The sequence below is a fragment of the Bos mutus genome, chromosome 16 (assembly GCF_027580195.1).
Source record: "Bos mutus isolate GX-2022 chromosome 16, NWIPB_WYAK_1.1, whole genome shotgun sequence".
In the NCBI taxonomy this organism is placed as follows: Eukaryota; Metazoa; Chordata; class Mammalia; order Artiodactyla; family Bovidae; genus Bos; species Bos mutus.
In genome coordinates, this window is record NC_091632.1 from 884,962 (window position 1) to 906,421 (window position 21,460).

At 47.6% G+C, this 21,460-nt stretch overlaps 1 protein-coding gene across 5 annotated transcripts in view; it reads left to right on the forward strand.

Moving 5' to 3' along the window:
• Nucleotides 1-21,460, forward strand: part of ATP2B4 (ATPase plasma membrane Ca2+ transporting 4) — a 100,089-nt gene that overhangs the window by 59,655 nt on the left and 18,974 nt on the right. For 3 of the 5 annotated variants that reach the window (XM_005891886.3, XM_005891888.3, XM_005891887.3), the window contains exons 3-15: nt 665-862; nt 2,924-3,181; nt 3,661-3,786; nt 4,246-4,371; nt 7,168-7,203; nt 8,889-9,050; nt 11,360-11,574; nt 11,886-12,128; nt 12,628-12,869; nt 13,808-14,039; nt 15,131-15,310; nt 15,993-16,080; nt 16,715-16,821. In XM_005891886.3, coding sequence (XP_005891948.2) covers nt 665-862; nt 2,924-3,181; nt 3,661-3,786; nt 4,246-4,371; nt 7,168-7,203; nt 8,889-9,050; nt 11,360-11,574; nt 11,886-12,128; nt 12,628-12,869; nt 13,808-14,039; nt 15,131-15,310; nt 15,993-16,080; nt 16,715-16,821 — 2,213 coding nt within the window. The remainder of the gene's footprint in view (nt 1-664; nt 863-2,923; nt 3,182-3,660; nt 3,787-4,245; nt 4,372-7,167; nt 7,204-8,888; nt 9,051-11,359; nt 11,575-11,885; nt 12,129-12,627; nt 12,870-13,807; nt 14,040-15,130; nt 15,311-15,992; nt 16,081-16,714; nt 16,822-21,460) is intronic. The other 2 variants (XM_005891889.3, XM_014477037.2) reach the window with 1 other exon arrangement.

Sequence of the window (21,460 nt, forward strand, 5' to 3'; positions counted from 1 at the left end):
ACTTAGTACATCTCCAAGTACGTAGTTCTTAGTAGAACAGTAGTACCTCTTAAAGATGTGTGTGTCTGTGTGTGATGGAATGGGACGGCTCTGTATGCCTAAAGGGGATGTTTGAAGCTGGAGTCTCATGAAGTCTGTATTCTGTTGATGTCCTGAAACCTCTGGAACTTGGAGTCAGGACAATTGGTTGGGCTCTGTCTCCTAGCCTCCCAGCATGACCTTGAGCAAATAGCTTATTCTTTATGGCCTTTTTGTGTGAGCCAGTAGGTAGAAGCCACCTCTTCTTTTAAATCATGGCCAGCATTTACATGTTAATATAAGAGGAAAATTCTGTGTCTCAGGAAACATTTTAATGTACTCTTAGAGCTGAAGCCTGGTGCAAACTCAGTGAGGAAGAGATGAAACTGTAGGTCTGGGTTAGCTTACCCTGGAGACCAAGAGGAGTGAGCAGCCCCTGTGACCAGCTTGTCTTCGTTTGCCCCCATTTCACACCTGCTGAGTCTGGGGAAAATGAGGCTGGTTGGTCACCCTAATTGGATCTCATATTTGGGCAGATTGGGAAGCAAGGGATCCTTTTTAAAGGGCTCTTTTGACTGCCTTCCTCCGTCATTCAGCTCTTCCTCTTTTTTCTTGCTCGTTCACTCCGCTCCTGTCTCTTTTTCAGGCCTATCTGGAAACCCTGCAGATCTGGAGAAACGTAAACAAGTGTTTGGACAGAACTTGATTCCCCCCAAAAAGCCCAAGACCTTCTTAGAGTTAGTGTGGGAAGCCCTCCAGGACGTCACGCTCATCATCCTGGAGATCGCGGCCATCATCTCCCTGGTCCTGTCCTTCTACCGCCCCCCGGGGGGAGAAAACGAACGTGAGTACCTTGAACAAACAAGCGTGACTCCTGTCTGGGCTCTTTCCACTGTCACTGAAAAGCACGTAGTGTGTGTTGACAAATTTTATTAGGTTGGTGCAAATATAATTGCAGTTTCAGAGCATGAATTTTAAAACATAACTAGTTTTAATAGGAACCATTACAATAAACACATTTTTGCCAATGAGAAACGTTCATTTATTCCTGTAGTGTAAAAATCTGTGTTTCAGGATGCGACAAACTCTTGGGAAGCATTTTTCTGCATCCTTAGGATTGTGGAAGCATGTTCCCTGCAAAATGTTGTCAAGATGCTTGAAAAAGTAGTCAGTTGGTGAGAGGTCAGGTGAATATGGGCTTCCCTGGTGGCTCAGATGGTAAAGAGTCTTCCTGCAATGCGGGAGACCCGGGTTCGATCCCTGGGTCGGGAAGATGCCCTGGAGAAGGAAATGGCAACCCACTCCAGTATTCTTGCCTGGAGAATCCCATGGACAGAAGAGCCTGGTGAGCTACAGTCCTTGGGGTCACAAAGAGTCAGACATGACTGAGCTTTGAACTTTGAACATGGTGGATGAGGCAAAACTCTGTAGGCCAAATCGTTCAGCTTTTGAAGTGTTGATTGTGGAGAAGAATTGGGCCCTTTCTGTTGGCCGGTGCCAGCCGCAGGCGTTGGACTTTCCAGTGCATCGCGTTGATTTGCTGAGCATACTTCTCAGATGTAATGGTTTCTCCCAGATTCAGAAAAGTTTAGTGGATCAGACCGGCAGCAGACCATCAGACAGTGACCATGACTTTTTTTGGTGCAAGTTTGGCTTTGGGAAGTGCTTTGGAACTTCTTCTCAGTCCACTCACTGAGCTGGTCATCTCCAGTTGTCGTGTAAAATCCACTTTTTGTCGCACATCCCAATCCAATCGAGAAATGGTTCGTTGTTGTTTTGTAGAATGAGAGAAGATGACACTTCAGAATGACGATTTTTTTGATTTTCAGTCAGCTCACGAGGCTCCCACTTACCGAGCTTTTTCACCTTTCCAATTTGCTTCACGTGCCAAACAACCGTGGAATGGTCAACATTAAGTTCTTCAGCAACTTCTTGTTTAGTTGTAAGAGGATCGGCTTCAGTGGCGGCTCTCAGTTGGCCGTTGTCAGCTTCTGGCGGCCGGCTGCTACCTTCCTCATCCTCAAGGCTCTCATCCCCTCTTGGACCGCCACTGCCCTGCACGCTCGTCAGCAGTTCCTGTACCAGACATTACTGATGTTGCAAGTTGTCTCCACTGCTTTACAACCCATTTTGAACTCAAATGAGAAAAGCATTCAAATTTCCTTCTTATCTAACATCATTTCCATAGTCAGTATAAAATAAACAGCAAGAAATGTCATTAACAAAAAAAAAAAAAACGTAAAGCAAATAATGCACATTAAAATGATGTACAACATAACCACATTTATTAAGAATGTATTCCAGTAGCAAATGGCAAACTTCAATAATGCAAAAGCTGCAATGACTTTTGCACCAACCTAATAGCTTAAGTGTTGTGCATGTGCCTGCCCCCCACCCCGTTATCTGAGTGGGTTCTCCAAAGGAAACTAAAAAGTAACTAGTAGGCTATTCTTCCAACTCATCCTGATTCCAAGGTCTTCCCCCCCTTTCCTAGTAAATCCTTATTCAGAATGTTATGAATCCTCTGCCCTCTCTAAACCAACAAGACCATGCACCTCAAAGTTCCCCCGTCCCCCACGCTGGGCATCACGGGAAATAGCAGTGGGAACTGCCATGCTGGGGTCATAAGGCCTCTCTATGTGTCTTGCCTGTAGTTTTCATTGACCTGTTTCATGCTGTTTAGTCATATGCCTTTTTTGGGTAAACATAAGTAGTTATATATTGGTGACGAGACGATGCCCAATCCTGCCGTCCTCTGCTATCTTCAGGATAGCTATTTTACCCGAGTTTTCTGTTCTTCTCTTCCCCTGGCTTTCTGTTCTGGGGAGTTATGGAAGCACAACCCCCATTGTTAATGTCCGCAAGGGCCCCTCGGTGACCCTTTTCTCTCCTTTCCCTGGGCTAGAGTGTGGTCTAGCCGTCACTAGCCCAGAGGACGAAGGGGAGGCGGAAGCTGGCTGGATTGAGGGTGCAGCCATCTTATTCTCGGTGATCATCGTCGTGCTCGTGACCGCCTTCAATGACTGGAGCAAGGAGAAGCAATTCCGGGGGCTGCAGAACCGCATCGAAAAGGAGCAGAAATTCTCCGTTATCCGGAATGGCCACATCATTCAGCTCCCTGTGGCTGAGATTGTGGTGGGCGACATTGCCCAAATCAAATATGGTGAGAGCTCTGTGGTTCTTTTCTCTTTTAGCTCTGTTTTTTACACCTGTGCCACCCTCCCTATCGGAGGGCTAGGTCCTTTGGCATAAGGGGGCTAGGAATTGCTGAGGACCCAAAAAGATAAGACCCAAATTGTGTTAGCTTCTAGGTTAGAGTTTAAGGAGGTTATGGAAAAGAAATTCAAAGAAAGCAGTAACTGAAACTGCCAAAGACTGTCAGACTGTACCCTGTGTGTCTTAGATTTCAAGTATGTAATATTCAGGCCATGGGAAGGTGTTTGGGGATCAGTAACTGTTTGAATTTATAATACCCAGAGCAGAGTTTTATCGCAGGTTGTCAGATGTGAAGTTGTCTTTCAGAGGTTCTCCAGGCTCTCCCGGGCCGTTGCCTACAGGCAGGGCCCTGGGAGCAGCCCTGAGATGAGGCTGGATGGTCCTCACCTGCCCTCTCCCTGTCGGCCCTTCACCTCCATGTCCTAGGTGACCTGCTGCCTGCAGATGGGATCCTGATCCAGGGCAACGATCTCAAGATTGATGAGAGTTCTCTGACTGGGGAATCGGACCATGTCAAGAAGTCCTTGGAGAGGGACCCCATGCTGCTCTCAGGTGAGGCCCCGACTGCACCAGCGCCCAGCCCCCCTCCCCGCAGACACTCGGCCACAGAGACCATGTCCAGACCTTGCCCTGTCTTCCGATCGTGCCCCGTCTCCTGCCCCAAGGCTCAGCGGGGGCTGTAGCGTGTCAGTGGGTTGAATACAAGGATATTAAGCAACCTAACAGAGGTTGTCCATGGAGCAGATGCTACAGGAGCCTGCGAAGGGCTCTGCTGGCTGGAATGGGTGGTGGGAAAGGAGCCTTACCCCAAAGCCGTTACACACATTGTTCTCCTTACCCCCACATTGCTTGCTCTTGATCTTTTCCTACTCTCTGCCAAGTATAACACCATGCATGGGAGAGGAAGGTAGAGGGATTGCTTTTTTCCAAGTTTATGTTTCACACCAAAGAATGGCCAGGTATTAAAAAAAAAAAAAAAAAAACTCTTCTCCCATCTTCTTTCTCATATAGGGACCCATGTAATGGAAGGTTCTGGACGAATGGTAGTGACGGCTGTGGGTATCAACTCTCAGACTGGAATCATTTTTACCCTCTTGGGAGCCAGTGAGGGGGAAGAGGAAGAGAAGAAGAAGAAAGGTAAGGGGCTTTCAGAAGAGCCTCTCCCCTCCCAGCCCCACGGACAGACTAGGAGAGGGAGCGGGTCTGGAGTGGAACACCTGGTTGGCAGACTCTGCAGGATGATGAGGACAGATCTCCAAACCCCTTGTTTAGCTAACGGTTTCATCCCTGACTCCCCACGGTGCTCTAATGAGAACCGGATCCGGCTCTGCTCTGCGGTCAGGTTGCACTGGTTCCTGCATTTACTGGTCGACTGTAAGAGAATGAGGTGGAAGGCCCACGCAAACGGGCGAGCAGTGTGCTCTGGCTCCAGCCTTCACCACTTTCTTCTTCAGACACGGGGGGCTATACAAACCATCAAGGCGTCTTTGCCATTCACTTGTTCCTGAAAGCGAGAAAAGAGAGAAGGGAAAAGCAAAGGAGAAAAGGAAAGATATGCCCATTTGAATGCAGTGTTCCAAAGAATAGCAAGGAGAGATAAGAAAGCCTTCCTCAGCGATCAATGCAAAGAAATAGAGGAAAACAATAGAATGGGAAAGACTAGAGAGCTCTTCAAGAAAATTAGAGATACCAAATGCAAAGATGAGCACAATAAAGGACAGAAATGGTATGGACCTAACAGAAGCAGAAGATATTAGGAAGAGATGGCAAGAATACACAGAAGAACTGTACAAAAAAGATCTTCACGATGGTGTGATCACTCACCTTGAACCAGACATCCTGGGATGTGAAGTCAAGTGGGCCTTAAGAAGCATCACTATGAACAAAGCTAGTGGAGGTGATGGAATTCCAGTTGCACTATTTCAAACCCTAAAAGATGATGCTGTGAAAGTGCTGCACTTAATATGCCAGCGAATTTGGAAAACTCAGCAGTGGCCACAGGACTGGAAAAGGTCAGTTTTCATTCCAATCCCAAAGAAAGGCAATGCCAGAGAATGCTCAAACTACCACACAATTGCACTCATCTCACACGCTAGTAAAGTAATGTTCAAAATTCTCCAAGCTAGGTGTCAGCAATACGTGAACTGTGAACTGCCAGATGTTCAAGCTGGTTTTAGAAAAGGCAGAGGAACCAGAAATCAAATTGCCAGCATCCGCTGGATCATGGAAAAAGTAAGAGAGTTCCAGAAAAACATCTATTTCTGCTTTATTGACTATGCCAAAGCCTTTGACTGTGTGGATCACAATAAACTGTGCAAAATTCTGAAAGAGATGGGAATACCAGACCACCTGACCTGCCTCTTGAGAAATTTGTATGCAGGTCAGGAAGCAACAGTTAGAACTGGACATGGAACAACAGACTGGTTCTGAATAGGAAAAGGAGTACATCAAGGCTGTATATTGTCACCCTGCTTATTTAACTTATATGCAGAGTACATCATGAGAAATGCTGGGCTGGAGGAAGCACAAGCTAGAATCAAGATTGCCGGGAGAAATATCAATAACCTCAGATATGCAGATGATACCACCCTTATGGCAGAAAGTGAAGAAGAACTAAAGGGCCTCTTGATGAAAGTGAAAGAGGAGAGTGAAAAAGTTGGCTTAAAGCTCAACATTCAGAAAACGAAGATCATGGCATCTGGTCCCATCACTTCATGGGAAATAGATGGGGAAACAGTGGAAACAGTGTCAGACTTTATTTTGGGGGGCTCCAAAATCACTGCAGATGGTGACTGCAGCCATGAAATTAAAAGACGCTTACTCCTTAGAAGGAGTTATGACCAACCTAGACAGCATATTAAAAAGCAGAGACATCACTTTGCCAACAAAGGTCCGTCTGGTCAAGGCTATGATTTTTCCAGTGGTCGTGTATGGATGTGAGAGTTGGACTATAAAGAAAGCTGAGCACCGAAGAATTGATGCTTTTGAACTGTTGTTTTGGAGAAGACTCTTGGGAGTTCCTTGGACTGCAAGGAGATCCAACCAGTCCATCCTATGATGTTGAAGCTGAAACTCCAATACTTTGGCCACCTGATGCAAAGAGCTGACTCATTTGTAAAGACCCTGATGCTGGGAAAGATTGAGGGCGGGAGGAGAAGGGGACGACAGATGGTTGCATGGTATCACCGACTCAATGGACATGGGTTAGGATGGACTCTGGGAGTTGGTGATAGACAGGGAGGCCTGGCATGCTGCGGTTCATGGGGTTGCAAAGAGTTAGACATGACTGAGCGACTGAACTGAACTGTTCCTGAAAGAAGGAAAACAGAAGGCAGAAAGATAACAAACCAAGTCTGCACCTTTCCCTAAGCGTTCCTTCTCTTGGAGGAGAGAAGGATTTGTACTATTTGGCTGGAGGTGCATCTTGGGCTGTTTGGGGAGGGGCAGTTAATGAGAAGGCAACAAAGCTCATTCAGTTAGGAACCAGCCTGTTTCTGCAGCTGCCTTCAGAGTGAGTAAGGAGGCTTGCCTGGTGCTGGTGAGCTGACATGGAGGCACCTTGCGCGGCCTTTGCCACCAGGTGGAAACAGTTCAGACCTCTCACTCCCTAACCCCCACCCCATTTCTCCAAGTGGTTTGACTCAAGCCAGAAGCACCTCCTAACAGCAACTGTGCTCCAGGAGAAAGCAGCTCAGAAGGGGGTGTGCACTCCCCTGCATGAGTGGCCTGGTCCATACCCCAGGGATTTGTGAGCGCCTCTAATAAAAATGGGGATAAATAGAGGTGTGAGCTTCCTTTACATCCCCTTCGCTGCAACTCAGACCCTTTGATGTCGCCCTTTTAGGCTCTGAACAGGACCGGCAAATTGGATATCTGATCTCTGAATAGTCATTTTGGGTCCCCACCCCATTTTTTTCTTTCTTGTTCAAACAGGTAAAAAACAAGGAGTCCCTGAAAATCGCAACAAAGGTAACCTTTCCACTCACTCATTTACCATCTCTACCTGCCCACACTCAAACCAGACCTTTCCAGGCCATCTGCCTTCCCTCTCTTCCTCTCCATAAATCTGTTATCTGCTCCTGTGGCCCAGATGCCTCATCCTGAGGACGGTGCAGAGATCTGGGGGTGGTCCCAAGCTGCCAAACCCAATCTAAGGTGGGACGCAGCACCCTCTGCTGTTAGCTCAAGGGGCCTTCTGTCAAGATTTCTCTCGGGAAGCCTGTGTGGTGATCTGCTCTTCCCAGGGTGCTGACCTTGCTTCATTGCCCTTGGCCAGAGTTAAAGAGCAAGGATCGTTAGTCTCTGGGTTGGAAGTCTGCAGGGTCCTTATGGGGGAAGGGGTTAGGATGGGCAGTCCCTGCACCCTCTTCTTCCTCTTTTGGTGCTGTCTTCCCATCTAGATCCCTTCTCAGCTAGTCTTCTCTGGGGTGCAGAGAGCCCTTTCTCTGTAACCTCTTTCCCCACTTCTTTGTTCTCTCCACAGTCTGTTTTCTTCTTCCTAATTTGATGTGTGTTTCTTTTTTGGTGGCTGTGTTTACATCCTGTTTCTGTCTTATTTGTGAGTCTGACAGCAGAGACGATCTCTCAGGAAGGGCACCTAAGCAAAGGAGCAGAGCTCTTCAGGGTGAAGCTGGAGGGGTGCTGGGGGCCAGCAGGAACTGCTCTCTTGAGACAGCTCCTGGAGCCTTTTTCCTTTCATAAAGACATCACATTGGAAAACTAGGGCTCAACAAAAGTAATTCTTAAATTTCAGATCTCTTTAACTCTTCTTTTGAAAGCAAAATGGATTTCTATGTCTGTCTTTATACCTGCTTTCTCTTGTTCCAGAGAGTCCCTCATACCAACTTCTTCCCTTAGGGAAAGGTACTTTGTACCTCCCTACCTTCATCAGACAGGGGAGAAAGGAGATTTCCTTCCCCTATTGCTCAACTAACATAAGCGAGAACTGGAAAATACCCTGTGTCTGGGGTCTGTGTTTCTTCTATGAAAGTCTATATCTACGTAGAGAGAGAGGGGAACCTTTTAAAGAGCCAACTAAGACCCTAATGTGTTTCCCATGTGGCTCAGTGGTAAAGAAACTGCCTGCCAATGCGGGAGATGTGGGTTTGATCCCTGGGTCGGGAAGATCTCCTGGAAAGGGAACTGGCAACCCACTCCAGCATTGTTGCCTGGGAAATCCCATGGACAGAGGATCCTGGTGGGCTACAGTCCATGGGGTCACAAAAGAGTTGGACACGACTTAGCAACTAAACAACAAGACCCTTATGCTGTAGGAACATTTATCAACCTTCCCCTTCAGCCCCTTTCTGCAGTAAAGATTCACTGATTTAAGCACTGAATTCTAGGAAGGATGGCTGTTGGTAATAGCACTGACTGGCAGGACAAATCCTCTTGCTGGAACAAACCTGGCTCGGGGCTCTGAGACAGTGCCAGGAAGCTGCCACTGGAGAGGAGAGCCATCCATTTCACCTGCAGTTGTTAAGATACCGTTCCCAAGGCCCTAAGAGAAGGCCAAGCTCCCCGAGGTCAGATCTGATGCCAGAGGTCCAAGCTGTGTTCCAGAAGCAGACAGAACGGTGTGTTAGCTTCCCCTTGCCTACTACTCGGGCTGCTGCCTTGCCTGCTGACCTGTCCTCTTCGTGTGTGCACCCTAGCAAAGACCCAAGATGGAGTGGCCTTGGAAATCCAGCCACTCAACAGCCAGGAGGGGATCGACAGTGAGGAAAAGGAGAAGAAGGCCGCCAAGCTGCCCAAAAAGGAGAAGTCCGTGCTGCAGGGCAAGCTGACCCGCCTGGCTGTCCAGATTGGGAAAGCTGGTGAGTAGGCGGGGACTTCTCAGTGTGTCCGTCAGTCTTCCTCTGGGTCCTCGCCACTTTGACTGCCTCCTTTCTGTACCAACCAGGCCTGGCAGGAAGGAGCCGAAAATTCCAAGTGGCTGGTGCAGTTCAAGAATCCATGTCCCTCCCTGTGACTGTTGGACCCTTGGCTTTAGCAGAGAGACATGTCTTCCTATTTAGAGATAAAGGCCCAAAACAAATGGGAGATTAACATTAGCAAGAAGGAAGACTTTAATAACTGCTCACCTGCTCAAGTATTGGCTTGAAAATTCCTGAAGGGTAGAGAAGGCTGCTGTTGGCTGGGAGCAATTCTCTAGCATAGGAATGGCCAGGCACAGGACAATCAGTTCAAAATGAGGACTGGAAGGCAAAGGAAGACAATGATTAAAGAGGTGCTTTGCAGAGCAGAGGTCACTAAAGGTACTCCTGTGCATCGTGAGAGGAAACAGCTTCTCCATGCCTGACTCTGGAGAGGGTGGTGGGGAGGGGGCGGGGAGGGACAGAGCTGAAAGAGGCAGCGAAAGGAAGATTGCTCCCTCAGCGGGTATCTCTCCAAACAGTCTCCTCCCCCTGTTTACTTCCTGACTCCACCTCTGTGTTCACCACAGAGTCTAGCCCAATGCATCTCTCCGTGTACCGTTCACCTGGGACCTTGTTACGGTGCAGATTCTGACTCAAGCAGTCTGGGTGGGACCTGCGTTCCTAACAAGCCCCCGGGTGGGGCCCGCGCTGCTGCTCTGCTGAGCACATAGTGAGAAGCAGGGACCTGCGGCGATCCACTTGAGCATTCAGCTCCTCGGTCACATCAGCCTGTTTCAAGTGGTCGGTCACCACATGTGGCCAGTGGCTCCCTATTGGACAGTGCCAACAGAGAACATTTTGAACATCACAGAGTTTACAGAGCGTCAGCCTGGCCTGGCCATTCAGCTCCAGTACCCAGCTAATTTTGACCACCATGAAACCCCTTGCAAAGAGACAATAGATGAACAAGAAAAAGAAGTATGAAATCAAATCATTGAGCCTGGCACACAGGTTTGAAGCATTAAACACTTCCTGCCTCAGGCCTCCTGCTGTGCTCCTAATCCCCACCTTATTCTTTAGGGAGAACAGGCCACTGAGGGCTGTCAGTGGTGTCTGTGAACTTCCCACATCAAGCGAGGCCAAGGACCAGAAGGAAGCAAGGGAATGCACTACCCTGAGAGTGAAGGCCTTCCTGAAGTTTGCACCCTCGCTTGATGCCATGCTCATCCTGACCCTGAACATGCCTTCACTGATATAATCACCTCTAGCCTTGCTCTGATTTCCCTGAATCATTGGGCTCTCGGGAAAAGCAAAGATACGAATCAGAAAGCAGAACTCTTCCCGGATATTGTGCCACAGGTAGACCCAGGTGCCCACGTATTGATGCCCCAGCTCTCAGAGTAGCCAGGCAATACGTAACGGCAGTTGGAGCCCCCAGGCCGGTTGTTTTCTGACCCAGAGCTTATTCTTCTGTTATAGGATGTGTAGGATGAGCAACTGTGGCAGTTGGCTTGAGACCTTCTCAGTTTCAGTTCTGAAAGTCCCACAGCCCAGGAAACTGCTCAGTCTCTCAGGCAACCCAGGATGGTTGGTCCTCCTCTGGTGTGCCATACTAACACCTCCCCGTGCCTTCATCTCCTCATAAAAGAGGATGATAATAGTAACGTACCTCACAGGGTTGTTGTGAGGATTAATGAGTTCCTACCTGGAAGTGCTTGCCTGGCTCATAGTAAGCGCTGCCCGGACAGTTGCCGTTGTTGTCATCTTCTGTCTGTGCCACGTCAGGAGGAAGGCTGGGAGGCACACTTCTAAGGCTTAGTTATGTAGGTGTTGTGCTAACACCATAGGGCACCACTGTGAACACATGAATTGCCTGACATTCTCAGTCTACTAGAGAAAAAGTCAATAAACTGCTAAGGAAAGAGGTAACAGTAGTCACTACATTATGATTTCTGGGAAGATAGTAGCTCTGAGATAGAATCTTAAAATGCTGTTTTTGGAAAACTGTACCAACCCCCTTATTTATAAATGAGGAAATAGGCTCAGAGAGGGGTCAAGACCAGTCCAAAGCCACGAGTCAAGTTGGTAAGCACCGAAACTGATACCCATGTCTTTAGAATGCAAAACCATGTCTTTCGCCCACACCGTAATGTACAAGTACCAGAGACCAGCTAGGGCCTTGGGGTATGACCAGATAGAGATCTGTCTCAGTTAGGGCCCTAGGAATGCCCTCAAGCCTGGGTTCACGTGATTTCTTTCCTGGACAGGTCTGATCATGTCTGCAATCACAGTTCTCATCCTGATTCTGTACTTCGTGATCGACAACTTTGTGATCCAGCGCAGACCATGGCTGGCCGAGTGTACCCCCATCTACGTCCAGTACTTTGTCAAGTTCTTCATCATCGGCGTCACGGTGCTGGTGGTGGCTGTGCCCGAGGGGCTGCCCCTGGCCGTCACCATCTCACTGGCTTACTCTGTGAAGGTGAGGCTGGGGTGAGGCTCTGCTCTTTGAGAACACAGACCAGAGGGAAGGGCGCCAAGTAGCTCTGCTGAAAGGACGGCCACTTTGTCTTCATAAACTCTGGGTGATGCCTTCCAGGGGCACAAGCTGCTGAAATCAACGTTTACCTAACCCAGTAGCATCTTAAGAGGGTTTACAAAAATCGTATCTTGCATTTTTGTATGGGAGCGGGAAATGAAACGTGGAGAGTTGCTGGCTGGGAAATGGCCTCTGCCCTGTGTTTTGGAGAGCTCAGCTGGCCGCTCTGCAGTCTCCTCTGTTCTCCTTTGTAGAAAATGATGAAGGACAACAACCTGGTGCGGCACTTGGACGCGTGTGAGACCATGGGCAACGCCACAGCCATCTGCTCGGACAAGACGGGCACGCTGACCATGAACCGCATGTCTGTGGTGCAGGCTTACATTGGAGACACTCGTTACCATCAGATCCCAAGCCCTGATGACCTTGTGCCCAGGGTCCTGGACCTTATTGTCAATGGCATTTCCATCAACAGTGCCTACACCTCTAAGATTCTGGTAAGCTCTTCTTTTGCCAGGACACTTAAAATGGGTAGTTGGAAGGAACCATTGATTTTTCTCGTTTATTCTGCCTGAACTGCCATCCCAGTTCCCATTTGCCACTCCCCAGTGAACGCGTTTGGGGTGAGACTAGGGAATAATCCGTGGAAGGAGACTGGGAGATGGGGTGGGGGAGTGAGGCAGGTAGGAATCTGGGGCTGTGAAATCACCGTGGAAAGGCAGTATCTCTAAAAAGAGGCCTCATGCTGGTAGCAGAATTGAGCTTATCACGAGTAAATCACTTAGTTTCTGGAAGCTAAGAGACAGTGTTAGAGGCACCAGCACCAGCCCCACGGCGGCTAAAAACACCCCAGGCCCCGGGTGGCTCCAGGGCCAGGTCACCACGGCCATGGCCCGCGCCCCCGTGGGCCCCGGGCACACGCGCGAAAGCCTCCTGAGGGAGCCCTTCCCCGGCCGGCCCCTCGCCCCGCCGGCCCACCAGTGCCTTTCTTTCCAGCCTCCGGAGAAGGAGGGCGGCCTGCCCCGGCAGGTGGGCAACAAGACCGAGTGCGCCCTGCTGGGCTTCGTCTCGGACCTGAAGCAGGATTACCACGCCGTGCGCAGCGAGGTGCCCGAGGAGAAGCTCTACAAAGTGTACACCTTCAACTCGGTGCGCAAGTCCATGAGCACGGTCATCGAGAAGCCGGGCGGCGGCTACCGCATGTACAGCAAGGGCGCCTCCGAGATCATCCTGCGCAAGTGAGCCCCCCCAGCTTCTTCCTCCAGGGTCCTCTCCTCGGGGAGGTCTGGGTGTCGGCCCCATGCTGAGCCACCCGGATAATAGCTGACCCTCCTTCCGGGTGGTAACATCATGACAAGATCTGAGCTTGGTTCTGGCCAAGCCATGCAGTTATATACTTTGGATACTATACTTACACTTTACAACTCAGGGAGGCAGATGCTGCCATTATCCCTGTTTTACAGATGAGGAAACAGAAGTGTAGTGAAGTTCAGTAACTTGCTAGAGGGGATACAACGGATAGTGGTCCAGGCAGGATTCAGACCTAGGCAATCCATGCTTCCATTTCCTATTCTGAAGAGAGAATACCCACTTATCTCACAGGGTTACTCTGATTAAATGATTGAATGTATGAAAAACGCCTTGCACATAGTAAGCACGAGAAATGTTAGTTCTGTGTTCCTTTTCCTTTTCATTCTCAGTTCTGATCACAGGAAGTTGCATAATCAAAGTGGCTAGACGATCCATAGGGCATTAAAAGTTGACCTATGTGGATACAGGGCCAGTAGCTAAAAACCAGTGCCCCAGCATGGGTTAGCGCCACCATGGGTGAGACTCTGTCATTGCCCACACCCTCTGCCCTGAGCCCTCTAGAGACTGGGGATTGAGAAGGTCTCTCTACCACTGAGAAGCTCAGAAGAGTAGGCGACCCATGAACAGCTCTTGGTGTTGCGTTCCCAGATGAGTAGGAGCAGATGACAGGGGAGAGCGACACACTCTGCCCACCTATCAGCCACCCCACCCTGGATACAGGGGCTCAGCTTTGGGCAATGAGTGGAGATTACGGCCACCCAGTAGTGTCTTTAGGAGTCAGGCAGAGTGGTCAGGGTGTCTGCAATGTGTCGAAGCACACTGGGCGGGAGGTGGGGTGCTGTGTTCTGACTGTGCACCTCCCCAGGTGTAATCGAATCCTGGACAAAAAGGGGGAGGCCGTGCCATTCAAGAATAAGGACCGAGATGAGATGGTCCGCACCGTCATCGAGCCCATGGCCTGTGAGGGGCTGCGGACACTCTGCATCGCTTACCGGGATTTCAACGATGGAGAGCCCCCGTGGGACAACGAGAGCGAGATCCTCACTGAGTTGACCTGTATCGCAGTGGTGGGCATCGAGGACCCCGTGCGCCCGGAGGTGAGGCTCTGACTTGGGAACAGGTCTGGGAAGCATGAAGGGGAGTCTTCCAGCGGCCGTGGCCCCTGCACGTGACCTAATGAGCAGCCACGCAGGAGTCACGGGAACCGCGGTACCAGCTCCGTTTCTAGCTGTGACTTAGGAAACTTCGGCAAGTCACCTAACTGCTTCTCATTTGCTGGGATAGGTGTTTCTGTGCTTCCTGCTTCACAGAACTGCTGGAGCTCACTGAAGTTATACAAAGTGGCAATCCCACTTCCTGTGGTTCATGCCGTCTATGGGCTGAGAAGCACAGGTTTCACTGGGCTAATAAGAACAGTTTGGCACTCAAGAATAGTGAGGAGGTGGGATTAATTGAGACACCAGCTTTGGCTCTAGTCACGTCCCTTCGATCCACACATCTTGTCAGGCGCCCGTAGAGTAGCTCCACACTACTCGCAACTTTTGGAGGCGTGACAGGGTGTCATGCAGTTGGGAAACTTGGAAGAACTGATGTGGTTGGAGTACGTGCCAGGGGTGGAAGGTAGTTAAAACTTCTGCTGGAAAGGAAGGCAGTGGTAAAATCTCAAAAGGTCTAGCGTGCCTGCTAAGAAATCTAGATTGTAAGTGAGAGAATACACTTTTACACCTGGCTCCTGAAGCAGTACTCGTGGCCCATGCAATCGTGCCAAGTCACTCAGTTGTGTCTGACTCTGCGACCCCATGGACTGTAGCCCGCCAGGCTCCTCTGTCCATGGGATTCTCCAGGCAAGAACACTGGAGTGAGTTGCCATGCCCTCCTCCAGGGGATCTTCCCGACCTAGGGATCAAACCTATGTCTCCTGCATTGGCAGGCAGGTTCTTTACGACTGGCGCCACCTGGGAAGCCCTCAACTCATGGTGCAATAAGGCAAATTCAAATGTGAGTTTCATGGGTAGGCCAGAAGTAAGGGGGCACCAAGCAATATAAAGCTGACCAGACTCGGCCTGCGCCCCGGGGTTCTACTTCCAGGGTGCCTCTCTCCTGTCCGCAGTGAGGGACAGCTGAGCAGAAGCCGATGGCGGGCCTCGCCGCCACCACCTCTCCTTTCTGCTTGCCTCACTCTCCGCAGGTGCCAGAAGCTATTGCCAAATGCAAGCGAGCTGGCATCACTGTCAGGATGGTGACAGGGGACAACATCAACACAGCCCGTGCCATCGCCACCAAGTGTGGCATCGTGACTCCCGGGGACGACTTTCTGTGCTTAGAAGGCAAAGAATTCAATCGCCTCATCCGAAACGAGAAGGGCGAGGTGAGCTTTAGGTGGTGGGAATCAGAGCCTCCTTCATTAGGGGAAGGCTGATGCATGTGTAAGGCATCTGGGACAGCTAGGAGAAAGTAGATGGTTTTTAAATTAAAATCTATTCATAGTGAGACGTGCCTTTTACCAAAGCTGCTCAGACAGTAAAATTGGGAATTTTTTCTTCTCACTGTATTCATTCACAGGCTATTTTTGAGACTCACTTTTTACATCTCCGCATTTCCTCCAGTCGTGGGATGATTTTCCCTGATTTTCCTCTACCCCACCCCTCCTGTACCACTGCCCTGTGACTGGCAGGGCCTCAGGCTGGTGACAGGGTACGATCTGGGTGTGGGAAGGCCACAGCTCCTGGTCTAAGTAGAGACTGAAGCTAAGACCTCAGAGGCACTACTTCAGCCAATAGTGAAGGGTCTCACCTTCCGTCACGGGTCTCAAAACTAGGGGGTTGGCTCCCAGGGATGGAATTGGGAGGAAAAGGAGACAAGCAGGGCCTGAACGGTCAGCGTCCTTGAACCCGCCCTCAGAGCTGAGCTGGCTGCTTTGCCTCCGCTGGAGGCCAGGGTCACGCTCCCGGGGGGCCCTGGGACACCAGCTGCCAGGAGCTTGGCGCATGTGCAGACTTCCCTGGCGGCTGCTCTGAGCTTGACTGACCCAGGTGTGTCTGCTGCTGCAGGTAGAGCAGGAAAAGCTGGACAAGATCTGGCCTAAGCTCCGAGTGCTGGCGCGGTCTTCCCCCACTGACAAGCACACGCTGGTGAAAGGTGAGGTCGGCTCCTGAGCAGGTGCCTGGGATAGGGGAAGGCAGACCAGGGCGAGCACAGATAAAGAACCGAAGCCAAAGCAACTCTCATCCTGAATAGGGAGGCCTAGGAGAGCTTCCCAGCTCATGGGAAGAACATGCAGGTTAGCAAACGTCTGAGCACCTGGTGAGTATAAGCTATATGATGAAGTTGTTTTTAAACATTATCGTATCTTGTTTGTCGATAGTACTGGGAATTAGGCAATATAGGTTAAGCTCTTCCCATTCTGCAAAAAAGAAAGTTTGAGGCTGAGACGACACATAACTTATCCAGACTGCCCAAGTGGTAAATGGAAGTGTTATCGTTCAACCTCTGGGTCTCTGCCTTCAAATCATGCAGTGCTTTTCCGACTGCATTATAGGTGTCTTGATGTACCAGACAGGATATCTGACGAGGTCAGACTTTCTTAGCTTAGATTGCTACCTGTGAAACAATTTACCGCCATTTGGTGACGCTGTAAAACCTCCAGCATAGGGAAAAAGAAGGAAAGAGCGTAAAAAGGGAGGTAGTGACAGGGATTAGAGAGGAAGACCGAAAAAGCATCTTTTGTGGGAAAGCGGCCCCTGACCTCACTGTGGTGCACCTGTCTCCCCAGGCATCATCGACAGCACTGTTGGCGACCAGCGGCAGGTGGTGGCTGTCACCGGCGATGGCACCAACGACGGCCCAGCTCTGAAGAAAGCAGACGTTGGTTTTGCCATGGTAAGCAGCTCAGCGTAGCATCTCTCTCTGACTGCAAGCTGCCTGCGCCAGTGGGAAGCCCAGACAGGCTCTGATACCCTTCTGCTTCCTGGACCTTCACAGCCCGCTTTGTGCTCTTTTCTCTAACTCCATCTCACCTGCCTGCCTGGCCAATAATAATATATATAATGAGGGATTCATGAAGTATGAAGACAGGGAAATCACGAGGTTTCATTACCCAGGAAAATAAGACAAACTGAAACTTACCCATGAATATGGTAATATTGTCTGCCTAGGCACACTAGAGAAAATTCACATTCCATATGGAAAGTGTTTATTCTGTAGTTAGTGCTGTTCATCACTCTGCTTATGAGGCCAGGAGCATCAGAGTCACTTAGAAAGTTCATTTAAAATCACGTATTTCAAGGTTCGACAGTCAGCGATCTTGATTCAATAGCATCTGGGCCAGATCCCAGAACGTATGTTGTTGTTCATTTGCTAAGTTATGTCCGACTCTTTGCGACCCTACGGACTGCAGCACACCAGGCTTCCCTGTCCATCACCACCTCCTGGAGTTTGCTCAAACTCTTGTCCATCGAGTCAGTGATGCCATCCAGCCATCTCATCTCTGTCGTCCCCTTCTCCTCCTGCCCTCAGTCTTTCCCAGCATCAAGGTCTTTTCCAATGAGTCAGCTCCTCGCATCAGGTGGCCAAAGTATTGAAGCTTCACCTTCAGCATCAGCCCTTCCAATGAAGAGTCTTCTCTAACACTGCAATTTGAAAGCATTAATTCTTCGGAACTCAGCTTTCTTTATTGTCCAGTCTCACATCCATACATGACCACTGGAAAAACCATAGCCCTGACTAGACGGATCTTTGTTGGCCAAGTAATGTCTCTGCATTTTAATATGCTGTCTAGGTTGGTCATAGCTTTTCTTTCAAGGAGCATGCATCTTTTAATTTCATGGCTACAGTCACCATCCACAGTGATTTTGGAGCCCAAACAGAAATCTTTAGGTTTTTCTTAATAGGTACACTTGTTGATTCTAATGCTCAGGGACATTTAGAAGCCCTCAGATAGCAAAGTACATTCTCACATTCAAGTAGGTAATGATTGTAAGCTTCCCATACATTTTGAACTGTTGGTGATTTTTAAGCAGTAGAAGGTGATTCAAGAAGAAATCTATCTTTAGGATGCTCTCTTTACCCAGAAAATAAATTTTAAAAGTTTTTGTCCTAGGGAATTTCAAGAACATACAAAAATAGAATAGTTTATTGACTCCCCGTGTACCTGTTACCCAGAATAAATCTTGCTGGGTGGGCCAGTGTTGGCCCACACATACACATTTCCCCTTCTCCAGCTGGCTTACTCCAAAACATTTCCAAGATGTTATATCATTTCATCTAGTATGTGTCTCTGGAATAGAAATATGTATCAATAAAATATATTTAAAAGAATTGTATGCCATTGTCTCACAGCAATATTGATCCCTTGCTATCATTAGCTATCTAGTCCGTGTTCACATTTCTCTTCATAAGTTTTTGTTTTTCTAAATTGTTTGTCCAAATCGGAATCCAAACAAGATCCATACACTGTGGTTGGTTGATATATCTCTTAAATGTATGAATCTATAATAGTAGTTCCTGAAGTGTGCTCTTCCGCCTCCGCCTGGAAACCTACAGAAATGCAGATTTTTTCAGGCCTCGCCCCAGATCTACTGAGTCAGAAATCTTGCAGTGGGGGCCCAGCAGTCCATGTTTGAACAGGCCCTCTGGGTGATTCTCACGCATCCTAAAGTTTGAGAACCACTGACCCCATAGGACCTACATGTCAGGGGTTCCCAAGACCACCCTTTACATTTGTGGATTCACTGGAAGGGCTCAGGGGACGCGGCCTCTAACTGTGCTCGTAGCTAAGATTTAATCCACTGGTATACTAAGAATCTAGTAAAACAGAGTCACAGACAGGGTCTGGAATCCACATGCAGGCTTCCTGTGATTGCTCCCTGCAGTGAGGGGGTCAAAAAGAGGGCCTGCTTTCCCTAGCAACGAAAATGTAGCGATGCAGGTGATGTTTCTGCCCAGAGAGATACATCAGAGACTTGGTACCCTAGAGTTCTGTTAAGGTTGGCCATATAAGCACCATCAACCCAGCATATGCTAAGATTCCAGACTCCTAGAAGGAAGCAGGTTTTCAATGGAAAATAAGAAAAATTAGTGAATCACTAACTAATTTTCAGTTAATGTTGACTGAGAGCATTCTGAGAGCCAAGTTACCAGATGCTAACCAAGCGCCAACCTTGCAAACAGACGTTTCGCAAGATAGCAGTCTCAGCCATGCTGTTAATTCTTTTCTGCACAAGCCTTTGCGTCTTTTTTCCTAGCTATTTGATTTTGAAGGAAACAGTTTGTTTTTCTATGTAGGATATACCACGTCATGGATTTTGTTGATTATATTCCTATGTCCTTTAACGTGCCCTTGTATTTCCTATAAAGTAGTATTTAGTTCTGTGAGCAGTCAGATTCTACACCCCATCTTTCACTAAGGGCTGCAATATGACAATGTTCTGATTTTCTTTATTTATTAACTTGAATACTTCTATAAAAAGAAAATTACCCTCATCAACCCTTTGGTTCAGCTCCTATGTGAAAGATAGGTTAAATGCTTGATTTTTCTCCACTATTTACCAGTTCCCAAAGCAATGAGTTGATTTTTGGGGGATCCTCCACAGTTGTCCAATGAACCTCATGCAAAGAGTTGACTCATTGGAAAAGACTCTGATGCTGGGAGGGATTGAGGGCAGGAGGAGAAGGGGGCGACAGAGGATGAGATGGCTGGATGGCATCACCAACTCGATGGACGTGAGTTGGAGTGAACTCCGGGAGTTGGTGATGGACAGGGAGGCCTGGCGTGCTGCGATTCATGGGGTCGCAGAGTCGGACACGACTGAGCGACTGAACTGAACTGAAACTACTAAAAGTTAATTGTCTGTTTTTTTAAAGTATCATTATGAGCTCATATTCTTTTGAACGTATGTGATATATTTCCGTCCATTGCCCATATTATTATTTTGATGTTCATACTGACCCATCATTTGCCTCTTCCACACTGCTAAGCACTTGGAGTATAACCTCAGTTCTCTGTGTAATGGCATTCTTGGTCTCTTGCATGATAAGATGTTCCACATCCGTCATGCATATTTCTTGTTCTAGATCTAGAATTATCCACTTTTCAAAGGAGTTCTGCTTCATTTTAGTGAGAAATGGTATTTAGAGAACACAATCTGAATGTCAGTATGTTCTTTACTTCTGAGTAAATTATTGTTTCTAGAACTTTTCAGTGGACAAAGCTAAGAAATACGTCTTTTATATCCGTTTTTGGTTTTGTGTTTCTTTGTTTTAAAGGTAAAATACTTTATGAATTCATACTGGCATTTCCATTTCAAATTTAGAATTCTAGAACTAACTTCCTAATTTTACTTCCCTGATTTTACATTGATCTAAGGGTATTAACATAATTATTACTTGCTTTATCCTAATATATATGTAACAGTCTCAAGATAACCATAATAATACAATTCCTGTACTAAAAACAGTTAAAGATTTTTCTTAGAGTTCTTTTTATCCTGTAGGTATATCCTACTACAGATGTAGGATCAAAGTACTGTGTTTTTCGAAAAGTCATTGAGAACTTTTCATTTTGTGTGGTTTGCTATCAACCGGTTATACCAGTTCATTTATACCATGTGTTGGGTTGGTTTTTTTTTTTTTTTTTCCATTTTTGAGATTGCTTATTTTAAATTTAATGTTGTTTTATACCTATATGAAGTAGTTACATAATTCTAAACTTAAAGTATATAGAACAGGATCTGTTTATAGAAGTCTAGCTTCCATCCCTGTCACCTCTAGCCTGTTGCCTCCTTGATTTTTGGTTTATCCTTCTGTTTGCTCCTTTAAAAATAGAATCAAATGTGTAGTATATTTATATCCCATTCTCTTAAATAAGTGACACTTAGCTATATTTATCTGTATACACACTATATACTCTTTTTTTTTTTCCACTTTGCTGTTTTTCATATAACAACCTAACTTGGAGAGTATTCCATAGTAGTACATATTTAAAGACATCCTTTCTTTCTTTCTTTCTTTCTTTTCTTTCTCTTCTTTCTTCTAACAGTGCATAGTACAGCATTGTGTGGATATATTAGAGAATCTTTTGAAAGGGAAATTGAATTATATAGTATATCTAACAGATATTCATTTGTTGCAATCTGGATAGGAAAATAATACTACCAGGTAAACAGAACAAATAATCTAGTGGTACAGGTCAGATTCACAAACAGGCTCCTCTGTAGGCTTTAGGAGTTGTAAGACATGGCATAGAAGTACGGTCTGGGGGTGTTAGGAACAGCTTTGTTTAGCAAGCAGGGCTTAATTAATTTACAGGGGCCTTAAGGATAGATGTCGGACATGACTGAGCAACTTTCACTTCATTAAGGATAGATAGGATTTAAATGGAAGGGGAAAGAAGATGTTCCAGGCTTGGACAAAGGGTGTAAGTAGAAGACTGAACTCTCGAAGTGAATGAGAGAATTCAGGGAGTTGTGAATAAATCAGTAGGTTTTGAGCAGAAAGCTTATATAAGAGCAGTTTGGAAAAT